This window comes from Zootoca vivipara, chromosome 2 (assembly GCF_963506605.1).
Source record: "Zootoca vivipara chromosome 2, rZooViv1.1, whole genome shotgun sequence".
Classification (NCBI taxonomy): domain Eukaryota; kingdom Metazoa; phylum Chordata; class Lepidosauria; order Squamata; family Lacertidae; genus Zootoca; species Zootoca vivipara.
Window position 1 is genome coordinate 121,777,057 of NC_083277.1, and position 25,884 is coordinate 121,802,940.

At 46.8% G+C, this 25,884-nt stretch overlaps 1 protein-coding gene across 2 annotated transcripts; it reads right to left on the reverse strand.

The window, feature by feature from the left end:
- Positions 1–3,732: 3,732 nt before the first annotated feature.
- SHMT2 (serine hydroxymethyltransferase 2) lies at positions 3,733–21,102 on the reverse strand. Of its 2 annotated transcripts, XM_035102159.2 has the most exons (13): positions 20,944–21,087; positions 19,704–19,772; positions 17,803–17,994; positions 15,400–15,479; positions 14,914–15,114; positions 14,288–14,369; positions 11,113–11,235; positions 10,604–10,743; positions 9,799–9,964; positions 7,382–7,481; positions 6,252–6,407; positions 5,017–5,124; positions 3,733–4,182 (listed from the first exon to the last, which is right to left on the reverse strand). In XM_035102159.2, the coding sequence occupies exons 3-13, from the start codon at positions 17,866–17,868 to the stop codon at positions 4,055–4,057; spliced, it is 1,350 nt and encodes a 449-aa protein (XP_034958050.1). In that variant the 5' UTR covers positions 17,869–17,994; positions 19,704–19,772; positions 20,944–21,087; the 3' UTR covers positions 3,733–4,054. The 2 variants fall into 2 exon arrangements, with proteins under 2 accessions (XP_034958050.1, XP_034958041.1); XM_035102150.2 differs by lacking the exon at positions 19,704–19,772 and having other exon boundaries at positions 20,944–21,102.
- Positions 21,103–25,884: the final 4,782 nt, after the last annotated feature.

The window sequence follows — 25,884 nt, forward strand, 5'->3', positions numbered from 1 at the left end:
ATCATTAAAGGCTACATTTCCTGGATCAATACTGCAAAAAACTTTACCATCTCTGCAACCTGATTTAAGGACAAGCTTTTCAAAGCCACGGGGTGTCATGTCAAAGCAGAGCCCCTTGTAATATTTTGGCATCTCCGTAATAACTTCAGCTCCTTGCAGTGCTTGAGCATCAGGTATGCGTTTGACAAGCCTCTGCAACAGGTTACATGAAAAATCAATGTTTGAGCTTAAGATTAACAGTGCCAGCAGCATAAATATACCACCTCAAGACATAAAATGTGGCAGTGCTAAGCACCTTCGTGCAATTGCCCTTTATTTCTTCATTGAAGGAGCCACCAACCCTTTTGGACCAAGATGCACATTTTGAGAGCAGTGCCAGATTAAACCCTGTGAGGTTTCTCATGCTCTCACTCTAGTGGGATGACATTGAACGAAGAAAGCTTGACTTGATCCGTTGTCACGGGGGCAGCAGTCACAAAATGGCTCTCATAGGTGTGTGGCGTAATGCAAAATTAGAGAAAGTACCATCACAGTGAATATTTCCCCATAATTATATTTCCACATAAGGCTTAAACTGTTGAATTTCTGCCCGGGAAACTCTACATCTAGAAAATACGCTGAGGAACCTGAGTCAATGAGGGCTCACAACTGCACCCTGTGCCCGTCTGGGAACTGTGGCACCGTGAGTCTAGGAATAGCCAGCAGTGGAGGCGGCCCTGCAACTTGCTCCTTTTGCAGTGCTGGCCCCTCACAGGAATGGAACATTAGGAAACTCTGTAGGTAGAATGAATTTGGCAGTATAATGGGTGCATATTGCTCTTTTGCATAAGACACACACATTTGTCGGATGTTGGATTTCAAACACACACACACACACACACACACACACACACACACACACACCTAGACCTGATTCTTGAGGGCCTCTTATCTTTGGGGAAATGTGCATGTGTGCTTAATTTTGCTGGTCCAGTGTGCTCCTCCCCACCCAAAAGAGAGTGAATGTGTTTATCTACAGTAACATGCTTCCACCTACCAGGAATGTCACTACAGCTAACCATAGTACACCCACTAATCTCCTGTGTTTACATGTGTGCATCATTGTATGTTGGGAAGAACCACACAAAAATAAGCTTAAAACCAAACTACATGATCAAAAGCAAGCAGTGGCAGAGGGAAACTGAACAAGAACAAATTGAAGTTAAAGCAGGATCCATTCAAATGAAAAATAAGGCACCAATTGTCACCAGTGAGAGCAATTAATCATCAGGACAAACTGCCATTGGCTGGAGGAAGCAAAAAGAGAATAGTTCCCCATAACTTAAAGCCTTCTGGTGAATTATAGACTCCTTCCATAAAACTAGATACAAATGTAGTAAGTTGATTTAGTAATAAGCAGAAGGAATTCCCAAGCATGTAGGAGAAGGAAAGGGAGACAAGACTGTCTCAAGGGGATTATTTGCCATTTTGACCATTAATCTAAAAGATGAGGAGAAAATTGGGGGGGGGGGTAGGCAGGAAACAAGAACAGTGCTGCCAAGTGATGCTCCCAGTCATGCAATTTGTGTTGTGTTCCAAATTTTATATGCAGATTCCTCCCCCCCCCCAGGGCAAATGTTTGCAACACACACACACACACACACACACACACACACACAGAGAGAGAGAGAGAGAGAGAGAGAGAGAGAGAGAGAGAGAGAGAGAGAGAGAGAGAGAGACCCTATTGGTGACCCTATTCCATCAAAGATCCCATTGCGCAGGGCCAGGGAAGAGTCACGTTTAGGAATGCAGCAAGCATTGGCCCAGAAACATGCTTTTCTATAACACTATAGAAATGAAACTCTCCCTCTCACCGCATGTCATCGCTCCTGCATTTGTGGACATGCATGTGCACACAAACTGTGCCCCAAGGACAAATAATAGATGGCTAGAGATTGCTACTTCCCCAGGGAGACATGCAGGAGCAACTGCCCTGCCTTCTAGCGCAAGCCCTCCAGATGTTGGACTCCAATTCCCATCAGCCCAAGCTGGCGAGGGATGTTGGGAGCTGTAGTTCAATAACACCTGGAGGGCTGCTGCAAGCTTCCCCATTCATCTTCTGGGTTGTTCAGAGACACCGCTGTCAGACTTAAAGAAGCTCGTGTTCACCGTCCTTCATCCAAATAAAATCTAGTTTAGTAGATTCATGTAGTGAGCACTCTCCACAATAAACATCCCTTTACAGAAGGCAGAGGCAGCATGCAGAAGCCTAATTCTGAGAAACAGAAAATATGCAGGAGTTGGGAGTTAAGTTTGCAGCTTTTAAAGGGTTGCATGTGAGAATATTCTGCAGTTCTCCTCTATGAGTATGTTATCAGTTCCTTTCCTGTCTGTAGTGGATGGGAAGAGCGGGGTCCATTTACCATGTAAAATCCTATCATTAAGCCACATGGTCAGAACAAATACCTAAACCACACTTCTTCACCCAACCAGAAATGGAGGAAAGCAGACAGTGATTTAGGATAATGTAGAAGACCAGCTGGGACACGGGTGGTGTTGTGGTCTAAACCACAGAGCCTAGGCTAGGGTTTGCCAATCAGAAGGTCAGCGGTTCGAATCCCCGCAATGGGATGAGCTCCTGTTGCTCGGTCCCAGCTCCTGCCCACCTAGCAGTTCGAAAGCACGTCAAAGGGCAAGTAGATAAATAGGCACTGCTCTGACGGGAAGGTAAACGGCATTTCCGTGCGCTGCTCTGGGTTCGCCAGAAGCAGCCAGGCCACATGACCTGGAAAAACTGTCTGCGGACAAACGCCAGCTCCCTTACCCAGTAAAGCGAGATGAGCGCCGCAACCCCAAAGTCGTCTGCGACTGGACCTAACAGTCAGGGGTCCCTTTACCTTTACCTTAGAAGACCAGCTTACCAAGTAGTAAAGTTACCTACATTCACATTTTTGGGGGCTGGGGGGCTGGATGTGCTCCTGTTTAATAAAACAGGGCCGATCCATGAATCCATTTTTCACACAATAAACCTACAGCAAGTAGATATTTCATGAAATATTGACACTGTGAAAGCAGCCTTACATACGGTATGCCCTAACAAGGAGACCACAAACCACTTGGATGCCAAGGTTGCATCTCTGGGTCCTGTGGGGAGCATTGACAGAACCACTTCCCCACAGCAGAATTTCAGGGAACAAGCAAGTCATGTTGTCTTCACCATGTCAAAGGAAATGACTCCTCTCTGTGCTCTCACTGGGCAACCCAATGTTAAAGCTCTATAATTAACAGGAAAAGTGCTGTTTACATAGTCAAGCACACAGACTCTGAATCGGGAGGTAGCATGCAGCCATCATGACCAGAAGCCACCGAGAGCCTTGTCCTCCATGAACTTGTCCAATCTCCTTTTAAAGTCGTCTGAGCCGACCCCCAGGATAAAAGGCACAGGCCTCTGAGCAGCAGGTGCTGAAGAACAGCAGCAGGAGAGAGTGACTGGTCTCAGGTCCTGCTTTGAGCCTCCCAGAGGCACTCGGTTGGCCACTGGGAGAAAAGTATGCAAGGCTCTTCTTAGAATCTCACAAAGCATAATTCTGTCTGCATGGTACTTAGAAGCCCACAAGTGTGCATGTTAATATCGCTGGCTGTGTGCTTCTGGGCAGAGAAGGTACTGTGAGCATGTACACATACATGCATAAACACACTCAAACATGGATGGCAAAGGGCACGACATTAGAAGGTAGTTTCAAAAATGCTCTGTTTGGTTTAGTCAAGGAAGAGAGATGAAGCTGTTTAATTCTTACAACCCATCTTGCATAGTGGGCAGGTGAAAATATTACACAGGTACCGTGGATCAGAGACTAGTCCTGCTATAAAATGGAAAGGAGGTCAGTTGTTTTTGAGTCACTATAAAACGGGCATTGGGAGAAGGAGAAAAGGTGGCCAAGGCAATCACCTTTCCAGAAAAGGGCACCTGCTGGCTGGCTCTCAGAGGTAGGACTTACAGGGACCCCAAGCACCTGGCCTCTGGCAAGCCCCACCCACCTGGGGGTAATCAGACAGTCTCTGGTTGGGCATAACATCAACGTTCAGCAAAGCCAGGCATGGGGAAGGCACGGGCAAAGGTCTCAACACGTTGCCTAAGGTCGGACAGGTGCTGCTTCGTCTCTGGGTCAGCCAGCAAGAAGGTTTTGAATTCCTGGAGCTTGGCTGTGGGAAAAGAAGGAGAAGAGCAGGAATATAAGTAAACCAGGGGTTGAAAAAACACAGGGAGACTGAGGCACAGAGGGAGGAGTTTCAGTTATTTAAGAATGTACAGTGGTACCTCAGGTTAAGTACTTAATTGGTTCTGGAAGTCTGTACTTAACCTGAAGCGTACTTAACCTGAAGAGAACTTTCCCATTGAAAGTAATGGAAAGTGGATTAATCCGTTCCAGGCGGGTCCGCGGAGTTCTTAAATTGAAAGTACTCAACCTGCAGCATACTTAACCCGAGGTATGACTGTACTCTTTACTCACACCTAAAACTGGGGTCAAGTCTGAGAATTCAGGAACCCCCATTTTACCACTTCAACCAACTTTCGGTTACATGGAGACACATGGCGGAAAAATCTTGCCTTGCTCAGCTTCTCTGTTAAAAGGCACAGAGCCAATAAAGCAGTTGGGGGGGGGGGGGAGCCTGACCTTCAGAGGATGTTCTCTTGGGTCTCAGCTGAATCAAGGAAATCCATCATTCAGAAACAGCAAATATAATTAGTGCTGTTTTTCTAGAAAAAGAGGTGGCCGGAGCTCACCATAAACTTCTCCCTTGTTCTCTTAGAATGGCAATGGCCCCCACCTGAGAGGTGCCAGATCTGAGCTCCTGTGAGCTCCAGCTGGAAAAAAAAGCCCTGAATATAATGAGTCTATCAAAGAGATCGCCTGGATGTCAAAAGAAGTCAAAATCTCGAATTAGTGATAGTCAACATGTACTAGTAATTGCAACAGGCAAACAACCCACCCCAATTCAACCTGCTAGCTTTTCCATAACACACCAACAACTTACAGGTTTTCTTTTTGACATCCAGCCCAATCTGGATTCCTTCATCCATGAACTCCACCACCTTCTGGAAATCGCCTTCTCGGAACTGTCGGGAGGTAAGTGCAGGTGCCCCTGTGAGGGATTGGAAGAGAACAGGTCTTCTCTTTGAAAGAATAAACACCCCAGACAGTGCTAAAGCTCATAAGCAGGAGAAGGACACACACATAGACCTGAAAAGGAGTTCAAAGACCTCAGTTCTCCTTACTCTCTTTCTTAATCATTTTGATGGATTGCCTACAAAAATATCACCAATACCTACCAATACCCTTTTCTGCCATTGGTATTCCAGGTGTGTGTTGGGGGAGGAAAGGGTTGGGGAGGGCACCGTGGGAGAGGGGGGTAGAACAGAAGAGTCATCATGGAATGTAGGGTCCTATTCCCAGTTCAGCCTTCCTTCCCCATTAGTATAAATAATCTGCACTAAAAGTGAGTGAGTGAATGAATGAATGAATGAATGAATGAAGTAATTTGGGCTAAGAAAACAAGAACCTGGAAATGAGATGATTTACTTACTCTGCTTAATTTATTATACTAATTAGAGGCAAAAATTTACACAAGATACTGGAACTGTCTCTCCTCACTCTAACTTCTGGGATACATTTAAGCCTATTTTTGCAGCCTTAAGAGCTAGAAAGTTGTTTTTTTACATGAATAAGATTCTCAGCTTGCTGAACTCTGGGCCCAGTACTGATTTCAGCACTTACATGATGTATCCATGGAATGTGAATAGTGCGCCTAGTCCCAAATTTTCATACCCGTCCCAATGTTTTTCTCCCTAGCAGTCCTGAGCAAAATAATTGGTATGTTTTAAAAAGAAGGAGTCTCAAAGCAGAGTTTAGTTTTTCTTGTGGCAGAATCTGGATTATTTCAGTGTAATTATATGCAGCTCTGAACATCAGAAGAAGAAGAAGAGTTTGGATTTGATTCCCGCTTTATCACTACCCGAAGGAGTCTCAAAGCGGCTAACAATCTCCTTTCCCCTCCTCCCCCACAACAGACACCTTGTGAGGTGGGTGGGGCTGAGAGACTTTCCAAAAGTGTGACTAGCCCAAGGTCACCCAGCAGCTGCATGTGGAGGAGCGGAGACGCGAACCCGGTTCCCCAGATTACAAGTCTACCGCTCTTAACCACTACACCACACTGGCTCTCATCAGAAACAGCCATGCACCTGACTTTTTTAGTTAAGTCATTGTTCTTACCAAGCCGCAAGCCACCAGGTGTCAATGCACTCTTGTCCCCAGGACAGGTGTTTTTGTTAGCTGTTATGGACACCAGCTCTAGCACCCGCTCAGCCCGGGCCCCGTCAATGCCTTTTGGTCTCAGGTCCACAAGTACCAGGTGGTTATCAGTGCCACCTAACCAGAGAGATAAAGATAGAAAGAGTATAACCTTCCTAACTCACATCCATTCTCAACATTCAAATAATAGGTACAGCTCATAACAATTAGAATTACCCTGCTGGGTTAAAGACCTTCATGGTTGCTTGCCGACAGAGCCTCTTTATTATGGCGGACATGTTGATGGAGACACCCACCATGAATTTATCTAATCATCCTAGTGACCTCCTTTTCCCACCCCACCCCCCAAAAAAACCTGTGACACTGAATTCATAGACTATGCTATGTATTTTTATTTATTTCTTTCATAAAATTGATATACTGCTTGGTTGTAGGAGAAGCAATACTGTGTTAAGAGCAGGGATGCTTAACCTGTGGCCCCTCCAGATGTTGTGAGATGCTGGCTGGGGCTGATGGGAGTGGGAGTCCAGCAATATCTGGAGGGCGAGAGGCAAGGCTTTAAACCTGCTCTAGAGGTTGATTCATGGAACTGAACACCAGCAGTTTCAAAAAAGTGTCCTATATTAGTAGAGGAGGGATTTGAACCAGCACTCCAGTCACTGATCAAAATGCATTTAAAACTTTTCCACACCCCTTCTTATTCCATCCATTCCAAATAGCATGCTTCTGCAAACAGCTACACTGCACCAAAATAAAGTCAAGACCCAGAGCTAAAGCACACAAGCAGAAGAGTCAAAAGGCACGGCTTTGGCTGGGATGTGCCATTTCAGACCACAGGTGGGGAAGCACATGTATGAATCCCACCCCATATTAAAAATTCCCTGTGCCTACCATTAAACTAGAATGTCAGAGATATGACTAAGCCTAGAATTCTTCTCCCCTACATACTAATTTCTGTATATGCTGGGAGCTTTTAATATGGGAGAATGCCATCTACCTGCAATCTGAAATGGTACAGCCCAGTAAAAGCTTCCCCCAAGCTTCTGGTTGTGTGCTTCTGCTCAGAAGCCAACGGATTGTCCTCACTATACCTGAAACCAGAGTGTATCCTCGCTGCAGTAATGCCTCTGCCATGGCCTTGGCGTTCTTCAGCACCTGCTGGCAATACTCCCGGAACATGGGTGAGCTGGCCTACAAGGGGAAAGGGATGCAAAGTGGGCCAGAATCAGCACTTCTCCTTTAAGCAGCACAACTCGCAGCATTTTGTCACTCCACAGGGAAGCAGGGGCAGCACTCTGTCAGCTTCATCCCAGCCCAGAGGGAACCTTTCTCAGTACAAGGGCCAGACACATTGCCTCACGGACAAACTTCCTTGGGCCACATGCCAAGATTGAGTGCCAGTAAAAGTGGGCAGAACCACAGGTTCCTACACACATCTTCCTTCATCCACACAAGCAAGAGGCATTATCACATTTCAAGGGCATCATCACCATTTATTTCTTGTACCCTGCCCATCTGACTGGGTTGCCCCAGCCACTATGAGTAGCTTCCCAAAAAATATAAAAGAACACACAATATATCAGACATTAAAAGCTTCCCAATACAGGGCTGCCCTCAAATTCCTGCGGAAGGTTGTTTAATTGTTTAGCACTTTGATATCTAACAGGAGGGCATTCCACAGGGCAGGCGCCATCACCAAGAAGGCCCTCTGCCTGGTTCCCTGTAACTTCACTTCTCACAGGGAGGGAACCACCAGAAGGCCCTCAGAGCTGGACCTCAGTGCCCGGGCAGAACGATGGGAGCAGAGATGCTCCTTCAGGTATACAGACATATTCCAGACAGGCAAAAGTGAACAAGGAGGGCTCAGGGCTGGTGAGGGTTGTGGAATGGGGAGAGGAGTGTTTGGACTGGGGGTGGGGGCATGGCCTGAGTGTCCCAAAGGTCAGGCAGAAGGGGTTTAGACACCCACATTTGGTTCCTGAGCCTGATATTCCCCCGCCCTGCTCTAGGGAACACTCTCCAACACTGACATTTAACTGGTCAAAAGGAGGGCAGTCAATTAGCTGACACAATATTGGCAAACTAATACTAGTTAGTTTACCAATACTAGTTATTAGAACTGTACCAGAAATAGCTACGCTCTTGGAAACGGGGGGGGGGGGGGCTTTCTCATCAGTGGCAACCCAGCTGTGGAATCCCCTCTGCAAGGAAGTTCATCTGGTGCCTACATTGTTGTCTTTTAGGCACTAGGCTATGGCATTTTTATTCTCTCAAGCACTTCAAATGAAACCAAGAAGAAAATGATGTTATAAACAATGAGTTGCCCATTCCGCTTTCCAAATTGGTTCTGAAGTTGCAGTGAATTTGTAAAGTACAACTCTCTTTCAATTCCTTTTTTTGGGTAGCATTCTATTTATGTCATTGCGTAGCACTGTAAATACTTAGAGGGAACTACCCTCGGATAGGAAGGGCAGTATACCAAAACATGAAATAAAAAGAAATCAAAGCTAATCTTCTAAAAGATGCAGAAATCTAACCTCTCCTAGCAGAATTAAGAGAGCCAACCTACTGGACCATAGGGAGGACAGAAGCTTGCTAGGAGAGTAGCAGGACAGGGGGTGCCTACCCCTAAATGGGGAGTTTGTGCCCCAACTCCAGCAGGACAGGGGAGCAAAGGGCCCTTACTGCTCCTATGATGCAACATTTTTTTATTAAAAGGTAGCTCCTCTCAGAGGGACCCAGGTGGCGCTGTGGGTTAAAGCACTGAGCCTAGGGCTTGCTGATCAGAAGGTCAGCGGTTCAAATCCCTGTGACGGGGTGAGCTCCCATTGCTCGGTCCCAGCTCCTGCCAACCTAGCAGTTCAAAAGCACGTCAAAGTGCAAGTAGATAAATAGGTACCGCTACAGCGGGAAGGTAAACGGCGTTTCCGTGTGCTGCTCCGGTTCGCCAGAAGTGGCTTTGTCATGCTGGCCACATGACCTGGAAGCTGTACGCCGGCTCCCTCAGCCAATAATGCGAGATGAGCGTGCAACCCCAGAGTCGGTCACGACTGGACCTAATGGTCAGGGGTCCCTTTACCTTTACCTTTAGCTCCTCTCAGACATAAGAGAACTTGATGGAACAGCATATATCAGGCTCACTGGTTCAAGAGCTGAAATTTCAGAATCATGGAAAGAAGGCTTGAGGTCCAGGGCAGGATAAACACAGGACTTGCTCCAGACCACCAAGGCAAACAGGCAGGACAAGAGAAACAAGAACTGAACACACAACAAACGCCAAAGCCTGAAGCAAGGCGGGTTTCAAAAGGAGACAGAAGAGCTTACTATGGGGTACAGACCAGCTGCACTGAGCAATGCACTTGATTAGCCCAATCAGCAGCTTTCTTTTGCAGGGGCTGCTGGGAAACCAAGAGTCAATGTTGCTCATTTCAGGCCACTGAGGGAGTCAAAGTTAACGTCGAAAATCCTGTCAAAAAGGGTATGCAGGGCTCTTATTTCCCTTTCCCACCTGTTTCAGTGCCACAGCGACAGCTGCAATGGCATGGTTATGGGGCCCTCCCTGCAAAGAAGGGAAGACAGCAAAGTTGATCTTCTCTTCCAGATTGTAGGGAATCTCCTTGCCAGTCTTCTTGTCTATGGAACGGGCACCTTTGCGGTAGAAGATCAATCCAGACCTGCATGATGTGAGAAGAGTGTGGAAGTGTGAACATTAAAGTACATCTCTCACTAGGGCTCCTCATATACAGGTCCCAAGCGTACAAGGCTTTTGGGTTAGGGTTAGGGTTAGGGCAATGCTCACTGAAGCTTCAGAAACCAGAGAGGAAGCTGAATAGGGTTTCCAATATCTGGAGACAGTCCTTGCCTTTCCCATAACCAGCAAAACTAAAAATGATGCGAAGAATTCAATTTATAATCCCCAACACCTTTTGCCAAAAGTCCTAACTCCAGTATTTTTGACCTCTCGCTCAGAGAGCACTTTGCCCTCTAATTACCCTCAGCACAAGACTGCAGGTGAAGTGAGAGAGATTTCACAATTGGGCCAGGTTAACCACGTTCACAGTTCCCAAGCATTATTAAGGCAACACAGAGGGTCTTCACAACCCCCAAAGAGATGACAAATGAGTTCACAAAGACCAGGGATGGGGGAACCTGTGGCCCTCTGGATGTTGTTGAGCTGAAACTCCCAACATCCCTGCTCATTGGCTTTGCTGGCTGGAGCTGATGGGAGTCCACCCGGAGGGCATTAGGTTCCCACCCCCAGATGAAGAGGACTGGTGCTTCCCCACCCCACACTCCTTCCTTGCCATGCTCACCTCGCTCCACGCAGTGTCTTGTGAGTTGTGCTAGTGACCAGGTCAGCATAATCAAAGGGAGAAGGGATGACTTTGGCTGCCACCAGACCACTGATATGGGCCATGTCGGCCAGCATGTAGGCCTTCACCTCTTCACACACCTGACGGAGAAGAACAGGTCAGTCTCCTGCTCACACGATCCTTGCCACATGCCTCGCAAGCAAAAGGAACAAGCACCCTGGCACTCTAGCCCCAAGCCAACTGAAGGTCTAGCTACTTGCAGATCCAAAACCATTAGAAGCAAACAGGTTTCAGCTGAGCCCTAACACTCACGTTTCCACTGAATTTTACTGTGGGGTAGGGAGAATAAACATCCATTCATTCATTCCATTCATTCATTCATGCTGCTTTTACACACACACACACACACACACCCAAAAAACCATGCTCCAAGTGGCTTGCAACAAAGAAACAGGGATGTATTTCAAGCCCCTACAACTGCCCGCCCTCCCGCTGCACCCAGGGGCTACCTTCTTGATGCGGGCGTAGTCAATAAGGCGGGCGTAGGCACTGGTCCCAGCAATGATGAGACGCGGGCGGAAGAGTCGGGCCGTTACTTCTAACTGATCATAATCAATCAATCCTGTTGTTGGCTGCAGGGGGGGGGGAGGGAAGTGATGGGTTAACGTATGGGGATTAAGCCAATATTTCTCCCTTCACCCATAAATGCACACACGGGATAAAAACCTTCCATAGAGCAGGGGTTGGCAATGGGCTGCCTTCACACCAAATCCAGCCCCCATATGAAGACGAGTTATCTTACGACTCAACTGCCCCCTTGCCTAGTGTCTTGTTAAGATGCTCGTAGACAGAGAAGCCACAGACAGTCTGATGTCCTGCCTTTCTAAGACCGAGATGGTTGCAGGAACTCCTAGGCTATAAAACCCCAGAAAGGGAATCTTTTAGCTAAAAGACGAGGATGCCCAGCAGGCTGCCTTCTCTGGTTCAGACCAGCTGATATTTAAGATATTTTGAGGAGTCCATGCCCAGCAACATGGATGCAGCCCTTCTTCACCAGAGGGCTCACCCTCTGGAATAACCTCCCTCGGGTATCTTGCGAGGCAGATATGCAATATGAAATCTTTCTACTGTAATGTGATGCTTCATGGGAAGAGACTCATAAATGAAGTAAAATAAATAATATGTATCGGTTAAATTATCATCAAATCAATTCAAAATTTAAGATACAGTAGATAAGAAATTGAGATTTGCATAAAAACCATCACAATTTGATAAAATACTACGATCCAGAGCTAAAATATTTAATTTATTTTTATTCTTATTACCTAGTGCTTGACTGTAACACAGCATGCACTGATGATATGATTAAACAGAAAAGCTTTTTTTAAAAAAGGCTCTTTAAGACTTACGTTTACCCAAGCTTACCCTGGACTTAGTTTTGAATTCTGCATGCTGCTACATTTTAATTGTGATAATTTTCAAAATAAATAAATCAGAACAAAGATCTTTTTTTTTTGCCACCATTTAGCCTCTTGGAGACCAGTTTTATTGGCTGCCAATACTGACTGAGAATCAGTCTGCCATCCCCCCTCCTTTCCAGAACAAGGCAGCATTGTTGCCAGCACTTTTTCTCAACCTCAGGCATCTTTGTGTAGCTGGCAGAGGGAAGCCAAGTGGTCAAGCACACAGAGAACTGACACTTCTTGGGGAGTAGAAAAGAGGATAGGATTCTCTACATTGCCTTGGGGGAAAACAGCAACTACACTTCAGAGCCACTCAGGAAAAGTGGATGTGAGTGAACTGTGAAATTATCTCCTTCACCCGTAATCTTGTGCAAGGGATAATCAGTGGGCAAAGTGCACTCAAGAAGTGAGAGGTTAAAGATAAAGGAGGCTGAAGGAATTGGCACAGAGGCATCTTGCCAGTATCAAAACAACAGCTGCCCAAGAAATCCAAATCCATACATGCTTCGCAAATTGAGCACATCTGCCAAATTTCAACTCTTTTATTTACATGATTTAATCTGCATTCTTTAGCACTGTGCATAATGTATTCTAATTTGGATAGTTATGAAGAGGAACAAAAACGACCTCACCCCCACCCCAAACTATTGGAAATTCTGGCTTCTAAGATTCCTGAAAGGATTACTTCCAAGCATTATTATCTATATGGGGCTAAAAGAGCTTGGCCCTTGTTTGCAAAAAAAAAAAAAAACCTAGCTAGGGGAGGAGGCTATAAGGGCACCTAGAGGTTGATGATGATGACGATGATGATGATCACCATCATCATCCATCCCAGGACAGGTTACAGCAGTAGAAAATGTATCATTAAAAGAGGCTCAACAGCCCCCCCCCCCAAATTTGGACTGCCAGGCCATTTCATCCAAGCCATGCCCACCTTCCCCATACCTGACATCATAAATGCCATCAGATGTGGGGCAGGTAAGGACATGACTGAGCAGAAAGAGATTTTGCAGGAACAGTCAATCAGCTGGACTGCAAAGCCCTGTGTACCACCACAAATGCCCAACAACCAGCTGTATTTATACATCACCCAGGACTGGACTGCAATGGCTGCTTCACCCGGCAGTATATTGCGGGTGAAACTGCCAATGCTGAGTCCCTCTGCCACCAGTGCTCAGCACACAAGGGATAAAGAAGCTGCTGCCGGCCACTGGCAGCAGAGGGACTCAGGAGCAGCAGCGGTTTCAGGTGCAATATACTGCTGGGTGAAGCAGCCATTGCACTCTGGCCCTCATACTGTTGAGGGGCCAATGTAGCTTGTTCCTCCCTTGGCTGCCTGCTTGGGCAGGTGGCTCCTTTAAACTTCTCTGTTCTGGGGTTGCCTGGCTGCCCGTCCCTCAGCGGGGAAGTGTAACGGAGCCCTCAACCCGCCTCTGGCTTGCGCAAGCTGGAGGCAGGGTGGGGGCTCCGTTACACTTGAGGGAGCCTTGAGAACAGAACCCATCAGGCTCCCTCCGTTTTCAAGTGAGTGGGGGGTAGCTCACCTGTCCCTAGGTAGCTCACCTGCCCCTCACCCTCGCTCGCCCCCACTAACCTGAAGATGGAGGGAGCCCTGAGGAGCCAGCCAGAGGCGGGGTGGTGGCTCCTTTAAACTTCTCTGTTCAGGGGCACATGGCTGCCTGCCCCTCAATGGAGACATTGAGCTTGCTCAGCTGGGGGCAGGAGCCTTCCTGCCCCCCCCCCCACCTGAGCAGTGCAAACAAGCTGCATCGTCCCAGCCCACAAAGCCCTTGGGTGAAAGTGCCACAGCTCCGGCAGTGAGAGCAAATAAATAATAATAATAATAATAATAATAATCAGCCTCAGCTTCCCAACACTAAAATCAATTAGATTGGCAAGTACTACAGGCAAGGTCTACTTGGTGGTGGCCCTATATTTGTGTAAATCCCTCCCACAGCTACTTTTCAGCTGGAAGGTTAAGCTAAATTTTGATTACTTAACCACTCATACCATGACTGGTTGTAAAACTGTTTCTTCTAAAATGCTTTAAAATGGTTTTTATGAGCACTGTGATTGTCTGTGAAATCCTGCTAAACTGCTGTTTTAACGATTGAATTTTATTGGAACAAGAAGTTTCAGTTTTATGTTTCGTTTATGAATATAACCTGCTTTGGGAGTATTTTGGAATAAGGAAGGACGGGACATAGTTCTGTTCACTCACATTCAGTTTGTAGGGCATGGATTCGAAGAAGATGGATGTGGCCGAGATTCGTTTGATGTCGGACATATACCCATGCGTTAGGCTGCAAGAATAGGGAAGACATACTGTCAGGAGATAATCTCAGCCCCAGTCATAGCAGTCATAACTCTGACCTTGGGACTGAATAAGAACCTTCCCACCCAAATGGATCCACAGATTAAATAGTTATTCATCCTCAAGTAGGACAGTCATTTCCAAGGGGGATTTTCTATGTGGCAGAGTAGGATCTAGTAACTACATAAGACACAGTATGTCCCCGAAAAATATGAGTTCAAAATCTCCACAAACCAGAGGGAGAAAGGAACCAGAACCTTCTACAGACACAAGGCTGAAAAACCAATTGCTATATTAAACTGACTAAGGGCCAGCAAGTTTCCCTTTGTAAGGGGAGCATTATCCTGTGGAGGATGTTATCACCAGTGTGAAGAAAAACCACAATGCCCTGAACCCCACACCAAGACCCACTGTGTCACCATTGCAGTCCTGCTCCTTCTACCTCCCATCCCAGTTCCTTCAATTACATCTTCCTCACTTGGGCCTTTATTAGCCATGCCAGTTCCTAGTTCCACACCCCAGTTCAAACGTACTGGCCTCCATCAGGCAAGTCCAGGCCCATGAGCCGCTCATGGGGCTGCAGCAAAGCCGTGTAGGCAGCAAAGTTGGCAGGAGATCCAGAGTAGGGTTGGACATTCACTCCCCAGCACTCGGGATCCAGGTCAAAAGCCTCCAGGGCTCGGCGTTCACACAGCAACTCAATGCGGTCAACCACCTCAGCGCCGCCATAATACCTGTGTCAGGATGCAAAGGGGAAAGCAGAATTAAAACATCAACAGCCAACACATCTGTCGTCCTAGTGCCACCATAATATCTGAACCAGAGAAGAAGACATCTCCACAACTCGAGCCCCAGTAATATCTACTTGATAAGTTTTTAACATCTTTGTATCATTTTTATCCAATGCAAGAGTCTGCAGGCCATCCAACCTGGTCAGTCTCTGCTCATCCACTTTCAGGACCCTCTATCCCAACCCATTACTGATTTATTTTACCCAGACTATTAAACAATTGCATTACCTCTTGCCAGGGTAGCCCTCTGAATACTTGTTGTTGAGGCAGGACCCAAGAGCCTCGAGTGCAGCTCGGCTGCAGAAATTCTGGAATTTGGGAGAAAGAGTTTCAAAAGGTAAGAGCTTCCCATACTCCTTGATGGCAGCCTCAACAGATATATGGAATATGTTAAAATAGTATGATTTTTGTAAAGTTGTATTGGTATTTTTTCACCCCTTTTTTCTTTCTTTTTAGTTTATTTCCTATGTCTATATTCCTTCTGTGAAGTATAAGATACACTAGACATCAATATTATTTATATATACTGTTTATCAAAGTGTGATTTGGCATTTCTCTCCTATTGTATTTTTTTTGTTTTCTAAAATATGTGCAAAATTAATAAAGGGTATTTGAAAAGAAAAGAAAAGATGGAGGGGTAAAGACAGAAAGGGGGAAAGGGAATCGCACACAAGCAATAGAGAGAGAGCTAGAAACATTCCACCCCTCTTACGCCATGTTCCTCAGACTGTATGATTCTCTTTCCAGGTGAATAAAAATGGAGCAACTTTTTCACCTTGCATAAAGATAACTACGACCCAGACAAGGTAATGAGTCTTGCTCTGCAATAGTCTATCCAGGCTTATGATTTTGAAAAGAGAAATGGGAATTGCATCCAAAGGGGGGAGGCCAAATAGATGAGAGAGTGATCCAGGCTGAGACCACAGTGAGGTGCAACTTTGCGGCCAAGTAGCAGCTGGGGGGCTCCTGCCAACCTAGCAGTTCGAAAGCACGTCAAAATGCAAGTAGATAAATAGGAACCGCTACAGCGGGAAGGTAAACGGCGTTTCCATGTGCTGCTCTGGTTCGCCAGAAGCGGCTTTGTCATGCTGGCCACATGACCTGGAAGCTATACGCCGGCTCCCTCGGCCAATAATGCGAGATGAGCGCGCAACCCCAGAGTCGGTCACGACTGGACCTAATGGTCAGGGGTCCCCTTTACCTTTACCTTTAGCAGCTGGGGTGTGTGATTATCAGAACAGTGGGTAGGAAGACATGCAGAGAAATGTCAGGCATCTCCTGCTGCCCATACACCAGTATTTGGATTCAAAAATGAAAAACTCAGACAAGTTCTATGTCAAATTAGAATCCCTCTTCCTTTCATTAGCATACACTATTTTATCACTCCAGTCATTTCTAAAGCTGGTAGGGCATTAGCCAAAGTGAGGCACTGGGCAGGGGGCAGCAACAGCCTCTCTGGCCATTCCATCTGATCTCTCCTGGTACTGTATACTCCCCTGTGTTCGAGGACAGAGCTGTGCGCACTACACTGCCAGCCCTGTGCTCCTGGAATTAGCCTGATGCCTAAAGTTGTGGTGGAGAAGGCTGTACCATTGCCAGCACTGAAGTAAGATTGAGCTGCCAGTCAATCAGCTTTTGCATGTAGAATAGGGGTGGGAAGCCTCTTGCCCTTTGCTTCTGGGAGCAAAATGTCTTGGGCCAGCTATTAATGTCATATATACAAGACCATACCTGTGAGTTGGATCCAGATTTAGTCATGCATAGAGCAGAGCCAATGAAATGAATGGGAGTCAAGTCCCAGTGATGTCAGTGAGTCTAGCAAAATAAACCTAATCTGGATCCAACCCCTATGCATTCTGCATTCATTATCTCAGATTAACTACCTTTCCTTTGTATTCATAATAACCCATACATCCAGGAAAAGATTATAAAAGCAGAGGGGTTGGGGGGGGGAGAAAATCCAAAAGCTTTTTTTTTTCCTTTGGACACTTAGGTAGAAAGCTTTTCCAGCCCTGTTAAAAAGACCTCATTCTTGAAACCTAAGATTCTGAAATATTTTACAGCCCCCTGACTTTAAACATTTTGCATTTAAACTGTGCATTACAGGTGTTCTATTATTTATTTCTCAAATTATTAAGGCACTTTAAAACTAATGAGCTCAAAAGCAGCCAACACCAAAACTTAGTCAAACACAATAAAAAAAGGCTATAAGACATCATTCATTAAATAGCAACTAAATTATAAAGGAAGAATTAAAACCAAAACCCAGTTTAAAAACACAGCAGCTAGTCCTCATGACCTATTTATTTCTCAAATTGCATACTTCAAATGAGGTTAAAGGAAGCCTCTCCTCCTGCAATTTACTAAGAAAGAACGCTCAATCACATCCCTTGGAAAAGGCCATAGCTGTAGTCAAGCATTCAGTCTGAAGACACAAGGGCCCAAAGTGGCTTAGGGGCTGGGGCTGAATACACTCTCACGGCACTCTCAAGTGGGTAAGAGAGCTGCTGGATCAGACCCAAGGCCTGTATGACCAAGAGAGATCTCTTACCAGGAAGGAGACAGCACTCGCCATCCAAAGGATAACACCCTTTTGTGCTGCCCTCCAGGGCTAAGGAAGGAGGCACCCACCTCTGAGGCAATGAGCTCCAGACCCCGGCACTGGCGGTCCTTCTCTTGCTGCACCAGTGCCCACATCTCAGGGTCACTCTCTGCCAAGCTCTCCTGCCCAGTCCAGCCTGGTGTCTCCTTGGCTGATGCAGCAGCTGCTTTGCTGTGTTGGGCCCGCAAACTCCCCGCAGCCTGGCAGCATCTCCGCAAGGGCTGGCAAACAGGAAGGGAGGGAGGAAGGAAGAAAGGGTTATATAAGCCTGGCCATCCGAAAGTATTTTGAGGACTCAAGCAGCGTTCTCTCCACACATTAGAATGACCAAGGGGCACAATCCATCTTGGAAGTTCGGCTGTGCATGTTGCAATCCAGGCACCTGCTCTACCGGAGCAAAGAATACATCAAACCTGTTGGATTTCTAGGAGACCCTGACTGCGTATCCCATGAGACCTGCTTGACACCAGTAGTACGAGGCTTTTTCTTATGAAAGGTTGCAATTAAATCAGGTCTATAGCCAATAGGTGGCATGTTGCAAAATTGTGTAGATTTCTCTCCCCACCTCCCATCGCGGGTGTGTGCGCGTTCCACCCAAGCTCTCTTTCTCTCCCTGTGTATCATCCCACATGCAGAAAGGCTGCCTGTGCAATATAAGCCTCCTCATTCTAGAGGTAAACAGCCATCTTGGACTTGGGCTTAAGTCCCACCATAAGCAGCACAGTGAGAGTTTACTGCCATTCACCTGCTTCCCTACCATTCAAAAAACAAACCAATAGACGTTCACAAAAAGAACCACGAGACTTGGAGCATCTGATGGTCCCTTGACTGCAAAAAGCTCACTGCAACAATATTTCATATCCAGACATGCAGTCATGTTAGCCTTCCTGAACCTGTGGCCCACCAGGTGTTGCTAGGACTCCAACTCCCATCAGTATGGCTTGTAGTCCAACCGTATCTGGAGAGCGACACATTCTCTCTGCCCCTGCTACATGCCTTCCACACTGGCTCTGGTTAATGGGAGCTGTAGTTCCAAAACATCTGGAGGGCACTAGGTTCAGGAAGGCTGACACAGAGAATAATGCCTGAGCAGGGCTACGGACACCAGCCGAAAATCACCAAGCAAGCTCTGTGACTGAGCAGGGATTTCACATCCCAGCCCAGCAGCAAGACTCCATCCAGTATGCCATGCTAGATCTTGGAGCTGCCAATTGGGGCTTCCTCACCCACCCTTCCCTAGCAGTTATGTCCATTTCAGAACTAGGTTATTATCATGCAAACCAGATGGGTGCTGAGGAATTTATATTACAGCCTTCTGTAATCTAAGGCAGCTGTTGAGCCCAGTGGGAGATTTTGAAGTTTGGGGGGGGGGGGTGGCAGGGAGATAAATCATCCAACCAACATATATAAAAAAGAGGTCTAGCAAATAGTTGAAGTTTATCAGCTTCTTTCCACGTTGCCCCAATGGACCTACAGAATAGCATTTGCTTGCATTAACATGTAGAATTTGGGGGGAAGGAATAATTTATTGCCACGTCCGTCACTGAAAAAGCAACACAGTAAGAATTCTCGAAAGAAAACGCTGGAGTGGTGAGGTGGCAGGGAGGCAGGAGGAGTTGCTTCAAGGGCTCCTGAAACAGAGCTGGCTTTGTTATGGTGTTACGTTGCAGATGGGCAAGTGAGCTTCATTTGTGCAGAACAGCAGACACAACAACTTCTGCTGCTGCTAAATGCTGAGTTGGCAAGTCCAGCTCGGGGGGGGGGGGTTGCATGTGCACACGCACAGTTTGCTTTTTCTTTCCTACTTCTTTCCCACATGTTTCAAAGAAAGAGAACACAAATGCCAGCCAACAGCATTTAAAAGGAGGCAGCTTTTCTTTTTAATAAAAAAAGCCTGCACTTTGAAAAAACATCTTAAACTCATAATCACCTCTGTGGATGATGTAACAAGCTCATCTAGGTTGCATCAGCAAGGAGGGAGAACTCAATATATCTTGGCCTATGAATGAAACACTGCCTGCATCATTTTAAAAACAGCATTGTTTTCTAAACAAAAACAAATTGCAGGTTTTTTTCTCTCTCTCTCTCTTGTAAAGCACAGGCACAAACTTGTTTCTGACTGCTGGATAGAAGGGTTACAAAATCTTTACAGTTCGCTGGCTGTAGAAACTCTTTCCTTTTAATTTTGAGTTGTAATCATGTTACCCCATGCAGATATCTTTAGCCTGCAAATCAGGAAGCCGTTTTCAGGGGGTATGTCATTTTATTGACTGGGTTCAAGAGATCAAATAGCAGGGATAAACAAGAGTAGCTTGTGCCAGAGAGAAGCTTCTGCCAAAGAGACTTTGGTAAGGTGATAAAGCAGCTGCCAAAGTTCCTCTCACCCCACTTTCCCCCACTCCAAACTTGGGCCTCTTTCTGCCAATTTCCCTTCCTTTCCCTCGAAGCTGCAATGTCAGATAGGACAGTGAGAAAGGGAAAGAGATGCTACAAAAATTAGCCTATAAAAGTCAGCAAAGCATGACCGAGACTCTATTATCAGCTGAAACCTCTCCCAGCAGTCTTGGGAACGTCAAGATAACTCTTCGCCTCGCTCGGCGCCGCATCCAAGAGCCATTAAGCCAGAATTAAATAATTGAGCTGCAGAATGGCGCACAGATCGGTGCTGCTATCAGATCCCTGGCTTTGAACCCTCAGGCGGGTATATAAACTCCTTACCCAAGAAGCCTGGCTTTCCAAACTTGCACGACTTAACAGTCCCATTTGGGAGGGGGAGGGAGAGAGAGAAAGAAAGAGAATGCCATCAGTAAAGACAGGTCTTCACTCACTCGAGGAGCAAAAAAACTGCTTCTCCCAAACACTCTGGGGAAAGGCCTCTTGGCGCCCCGCATATGGGTGAGGGGGGAGGAAGGGGGCAGGATGGAGGTGTCGCTCAGATCAGCTCCACTTTACTAGTCAAGCCACGTACACTCGCCCAGGTGCTCAAAACATCCGAAGCCACTGATCTCCAAAGCACTTCTGTGAAGTTGCGCGTGGGACTAAAGAAACCCCCCCCCCCTTTGCATCTCTTCACTACACTCAACTTAGGAGATCCGAGCAGATCCAACCTCCTCCCCGCCCCCCTTTTCAAGAAAGACAGAACCTCCTGCCATTCGCATCCCACGCCTTACCTTAGCAAAGTGTCTAAAGGGAAAAGGCAGCATAGCAGCCTAAGGTGCAGAAAGTGCAAAAAAAACCACCCAAAACTGTTTTGCCAGTTGTTGCTCACGCTAAGTGAGTCTCCAAGATCTGAAATGAGGACCGTGGGCTGGAGAAAGGGAAACACGTGGTTCTCCCTCCGCCACTGCCAGTTACTACCGGGTTCAAAAGGTATCATGGGAAATGTAGTTCTCCCTTTCCCAATGCCTTCTCTCGCTTTTGTTTGAAGTCAGCCGAGCGTCGTTCCTGAATGAGCGGGTCGCCCTGCTGGCTGCGCGTAGTAGCTCGTACCGGTACTTGTCTTGCATTTAAACCCGTGGAACGGACAGAAGCTCCCGCTCTCCTCTCGCAACAAAAGGAAAAGTATACGCATAAGTAACGTGTCAGGGAAATTTGCAATTCTGTAAACAAGGGGGGTTGCTGCTGGGCTCAGTTTCAGAACTATATATTGCCTGTTAGCACCGCAACTGATTTTAATACGTACACAGTCTGCCTTGCCACATGTAGGATTATACAGCTGCTCGTCCACAGATATATAGTCCCTGTCATAGCTGCCAAGTTCTCCCCTTTTTTAAGGGAAATTTCTTTATGCTGAATAGGCTTCCTCTCGAGAAAAGGGAAAACTTGGCAGCTATGGTCCCTGTCCAAGCTTCCGTCGCTTTAAGAGTTAGAAATTCAATCGATACAAGTTCTGCCACTGCTGCATCGGCACGCAGGGAAAGGCTGCACCTGGTTAAATTTCTGTCTGTCACGTGACTGTTATAGGCGCAGGTCTTTGCCAGATAAAAAGAGGAGCAACCCTCTACTGTTTCTGCATATTATAGGGTACTTGCTTTTCCTGCTCCCCTGGAAGGGTTCCTGTTAGTTTGCCAAATTCAAAAGATGTACCTGAGCTTTCTCCATTATGGATAGATATACGAATTGCATTTCTATATGCCAATTTTGTGGGAAAACTCTGTCCACTTTCAGGGTGATATTGTCCCTCTAGTTTCTTTCCTTTTAGCAATGTTTAAGTGGCTGCAGTATTTATTATGTCCATCATACTGGGCGGTGAGTAGCTTAAGATGAGAACAAGTGCCTGGCCAAAGGATAATCAGTACGTTCATGGCAGAGTTGCCTTTCACAGCACCTGCTCTTAACCACGATGCTCTATCAGCTTTCTTGAATCAGCCCATCTGAGTCACAACAAAACCTCATGCAGGCATTCCCTGAATTTCAGTTACTCTGTGGTTGTCTCCTGACAGTGTAAGAAGATTCTCAACAAACAGACCACATTAAAGAATCTTACTTCACACACCCAAAACGATTCCATCTGTTTGCAAGCATTCAGGTGTTACTTCTTTGTGTTTTAAGATCTTTATATCTTGAGCCATTGTACTGCACGAGAGATGCATGCTGGAACAAGGGCAAAGTATTTTTACGTGACACCCCAATCTCTGAACAGTGCAGGATTCCAGTAGTCTTGGTGCTCATCCAGGGTTTGTGTTTCCTTCGGAAATGAGGCACAGCAAAGACTGTGGTGTCTTCATGATGTATGGTTTAGTTACACATATGTACAACCAGGGCCGGCTTACCCATAGGAGCTAGTGGTGCGGGGCACCCGGGCACCGGGCTCTCAGGGGCGCCAGGCCAAGTGTCTGGGGCTGAGATTTGGAGTCTGGGGATTGAAGAGCCAGGCCAGCCAACAACCGCTGCTGAGCAGAGCAGAGCCCGTCGGAGCACCGCAGGCTTTTCTGCTGCAGGTGTTGAGGCAGCCAGCCGGCTCCGCCCTCCTGCGCTCCTGGGATTGGCGGGCCAATGAGGCGCACCCAGCACATGCCCGCTGCTCACATGAGGTGCGCAGCTTCCCCCCAAGCCTCTGAGCGGATTGCTCTCCCCCCGCAGCAACATGGGAGAGAAAGCTCAACAACTTTGACTTGCCCCCCCCCCAAAAAAATTGGGGGCGCTGGGCAGTTTTTTGCACTCTGGCGCCGCATATGCCCAAGACGGCCCTGTGTACAAACTGGATCTTCATTGGAGGGATTTCCAGCAATCACATCTCAAGATGGTTCTTTGCCCCTCTCTTAGAAGCAGCAGGCTTAGGTCTACAAACAGAGGATGCAGCCATGCAGCCTATCCCTTTATTACAGCCTGTTGCAGCCAGCCCACCAAGGATTCTGCCGGTCCCCCTTCTTCCCCACTTTTCAAACCTCTTGCAAAGTGCCCCTACTTTCCTTCAGCCTACACCATCTAGCACTGCAATCTTAAACTTTTTCTTTCCCTTGCAACATCAAATTTAAGGCAGTACAAGCAGCTGTCCAGCACAGGGCACTGAGCCTAGGGTGTGCAAAACAACAACAACAGCCTGTTTTAATACAGGTACCTATTGAGAAGATCCATAAAAAATAAATTATTGTGAAAATAAGAATTTTTAGGGGGGGGAAGAGTGCCACATTTTGTCCTTGCTAAGGGCATATTGCCAATGTCCGCCCTGGCTGCCTGGAGGAGGAGCCCCTCCCCTCCTTGGATGGCAGTGGTTTCCTTGATTGTCAGGGGCTGGGTAGATGAGGAGGAGTGGTGGAGACCACCTCCCTATCCTGACCCTTTCAGGGAAGAGGAGGAAGAAGGCAGTATAGATTTACAACAGTGGTTTGCGGGAGGTTACAGCTCAGAGACAGATGAGGGGAAAAGTTGGGAAATAATGGGAGAGGAGGAGCAGGCAGAGCTGGAGCAGCAGCCAGATGACACTGTCACTAGAAAGCATTCCAGACCCACCATCTCCCAGAACCCAGCGAGCCTTAAAAGTAGGAGAGCAAAGAGCTCGAAGACAGAGGGCACTTAGCAGCACCTGTAGAGGAGATGATGGTGATGACGAATGTAGAAGTGGGAGAGGTGAGAGGGTGGAGATTCACTCTGGACTACACCATTATCCAAGAGGCTGGGTTCTATAGCCTTTCTCTGTGCAGTTTGAAATAAAAAAGGGCTGTAAAAAACTTTCCCTTGTCTTTATGCTTTCCTGGGCAACCAGCTGGGAGCCCCTGACAGCACCCTTACGTTGATGGGACATCACCTGTCTGCTGCCAATGGTCCACCTTAGCAGTTTGCCAAGTTGGGGGGGGTTTCAGCATTTGGCACTATTTAATCAAACCTTGATTAATTCTAACTTTTACTAAATCCAGGAATTCTGGGGAGTCATAACAGTATTTACCCCCATCCCCAAATTTAGGGGAGGAAAGTCACTAGCTTTAGCTACTGGCTACATTCTAGCTTTCTTGCCCATTAAACACAGTAAAATCCAATCCCATGAGAGTTTACTCAGAAGGAAATCTCACAGTAAGTGGGCACCAAAGTTCATTCCAGTGAGCAAACCACTGATATGTTAAGCTTCTTAAGCTCAAGGGCCACAGCTCCTGTTGGGGCAACCTTCTAGGGGCCACATTCCATGGATGGGTGGGGCTAGAGGCAAAGGTGGGCAGAGCAACTAATATGAATTTTACCTAGTTTCTTCATTCTCACACACCCCTTTCTATTCTCCATCCAGGAAAAGCAAGAAACTTCATCAGAGATGATGGACACATTCCAGACGGGTAGAAACACTCAAGGAGGGTGTAAAGCAGAGCTGGAGATCTGTGTGGCCTTGGGAAAGGTCTGGAGGGCCACATTTGACCCCTAGGTTTGAGGGTTCCCAGTCCTGCTTTAAGTTAACCGGTAGGTCCCACCCCATAGTGGAGAAGTTCATACTCCAAAGCTCTTCCCTTGGTCATCATAAGGCCTTTAAAGGTAAAGGTAAAGGGACCCCTGACCATTAGGTCCAGTCGTGACCGACTCTGGAGTTGCGCGCTCATCTCGCATTATTGGCTGAGGGAGCCGGCGTATAGCTTCCAGGTCATGTGGCCAGCATGACAAAGCCGCTTCTGGCAAACCAGAGCAGCACATGGAAACACCGTTTACCTTCCCGCTGTAGTGGTTCCTATTTATCTACTTGCATTTTGACGTGCTTTCGAACTGCTAGGTTGGCAGGAGTTGGGACCAAGCAATGGGAGCTCACCCCGTCACAGGGATTCGAACCGCCGACCTTCTGATCAGCAAGCCCTAGGCTCAGTGGTTTAACCACAGCGCCACCTGGGTCCCTATCATAAGGCCTTTGCATACTAGCTATTTCAAACACCATCCAGATATCACTTCCCTGTGTACACCACATTATCTCCTTTGTGCATAAACAACAATGCATACAGGCATGCACATTCACATACTTCTGGGCAATGGGAAAAGCAGAATTTTGCTCGGTTTCCCCCAGCTTCTGTACTTCACATTGGCCTCTGACTCAAAGCACCAAATGCTGCACTCTAGAAAAGGTGAGGTATGATGCAGCTGTACTTGTATAAAGAGCCCCACCCTCCCAAAAAAGAAATCCCTTTTAGCTTTTGTATGTGGGAAAGGTACTTTAACCCTCTGATCATTTTTGGTCACCCCTTTCTCTTCCTCTGAAATAGCATTCTTGAGATGGAGTAGCTAGAACTGTAAGCAGTATTCCAACATTGCGGCAGCATAGATTTGTGTAAAGGTACAACGAAACTGACAGTTTTATTTTCAAACCCTAATAATAATTTCAAGCCTTAATAATCCCTAGCATGAAATTTGCCTTTCTTTCTTTCTTTCTTTCTTCCTTCCTTCCTTCCTTCCTTCCTTCCTTCCTTCCTTCCTTCCTTCCTTCATGTTTTAACTGGGTTACTCCCACAACCCTAAGATCACTTCCTTTGTTAGTTGCTGCTATGTCAGGTCCCATCTCTGTGTATACGCATAGCTAGAATTGTGTCTCGTTTCAACATGCAATGCTCACAGACACTCGAGCTCACTTACCATTTTGTTGTCCCTTCAGCCAGCTACAAAAGCTGCTTTTGGGGCACTTCGCAATCTGCATGGGCTTTCACCAT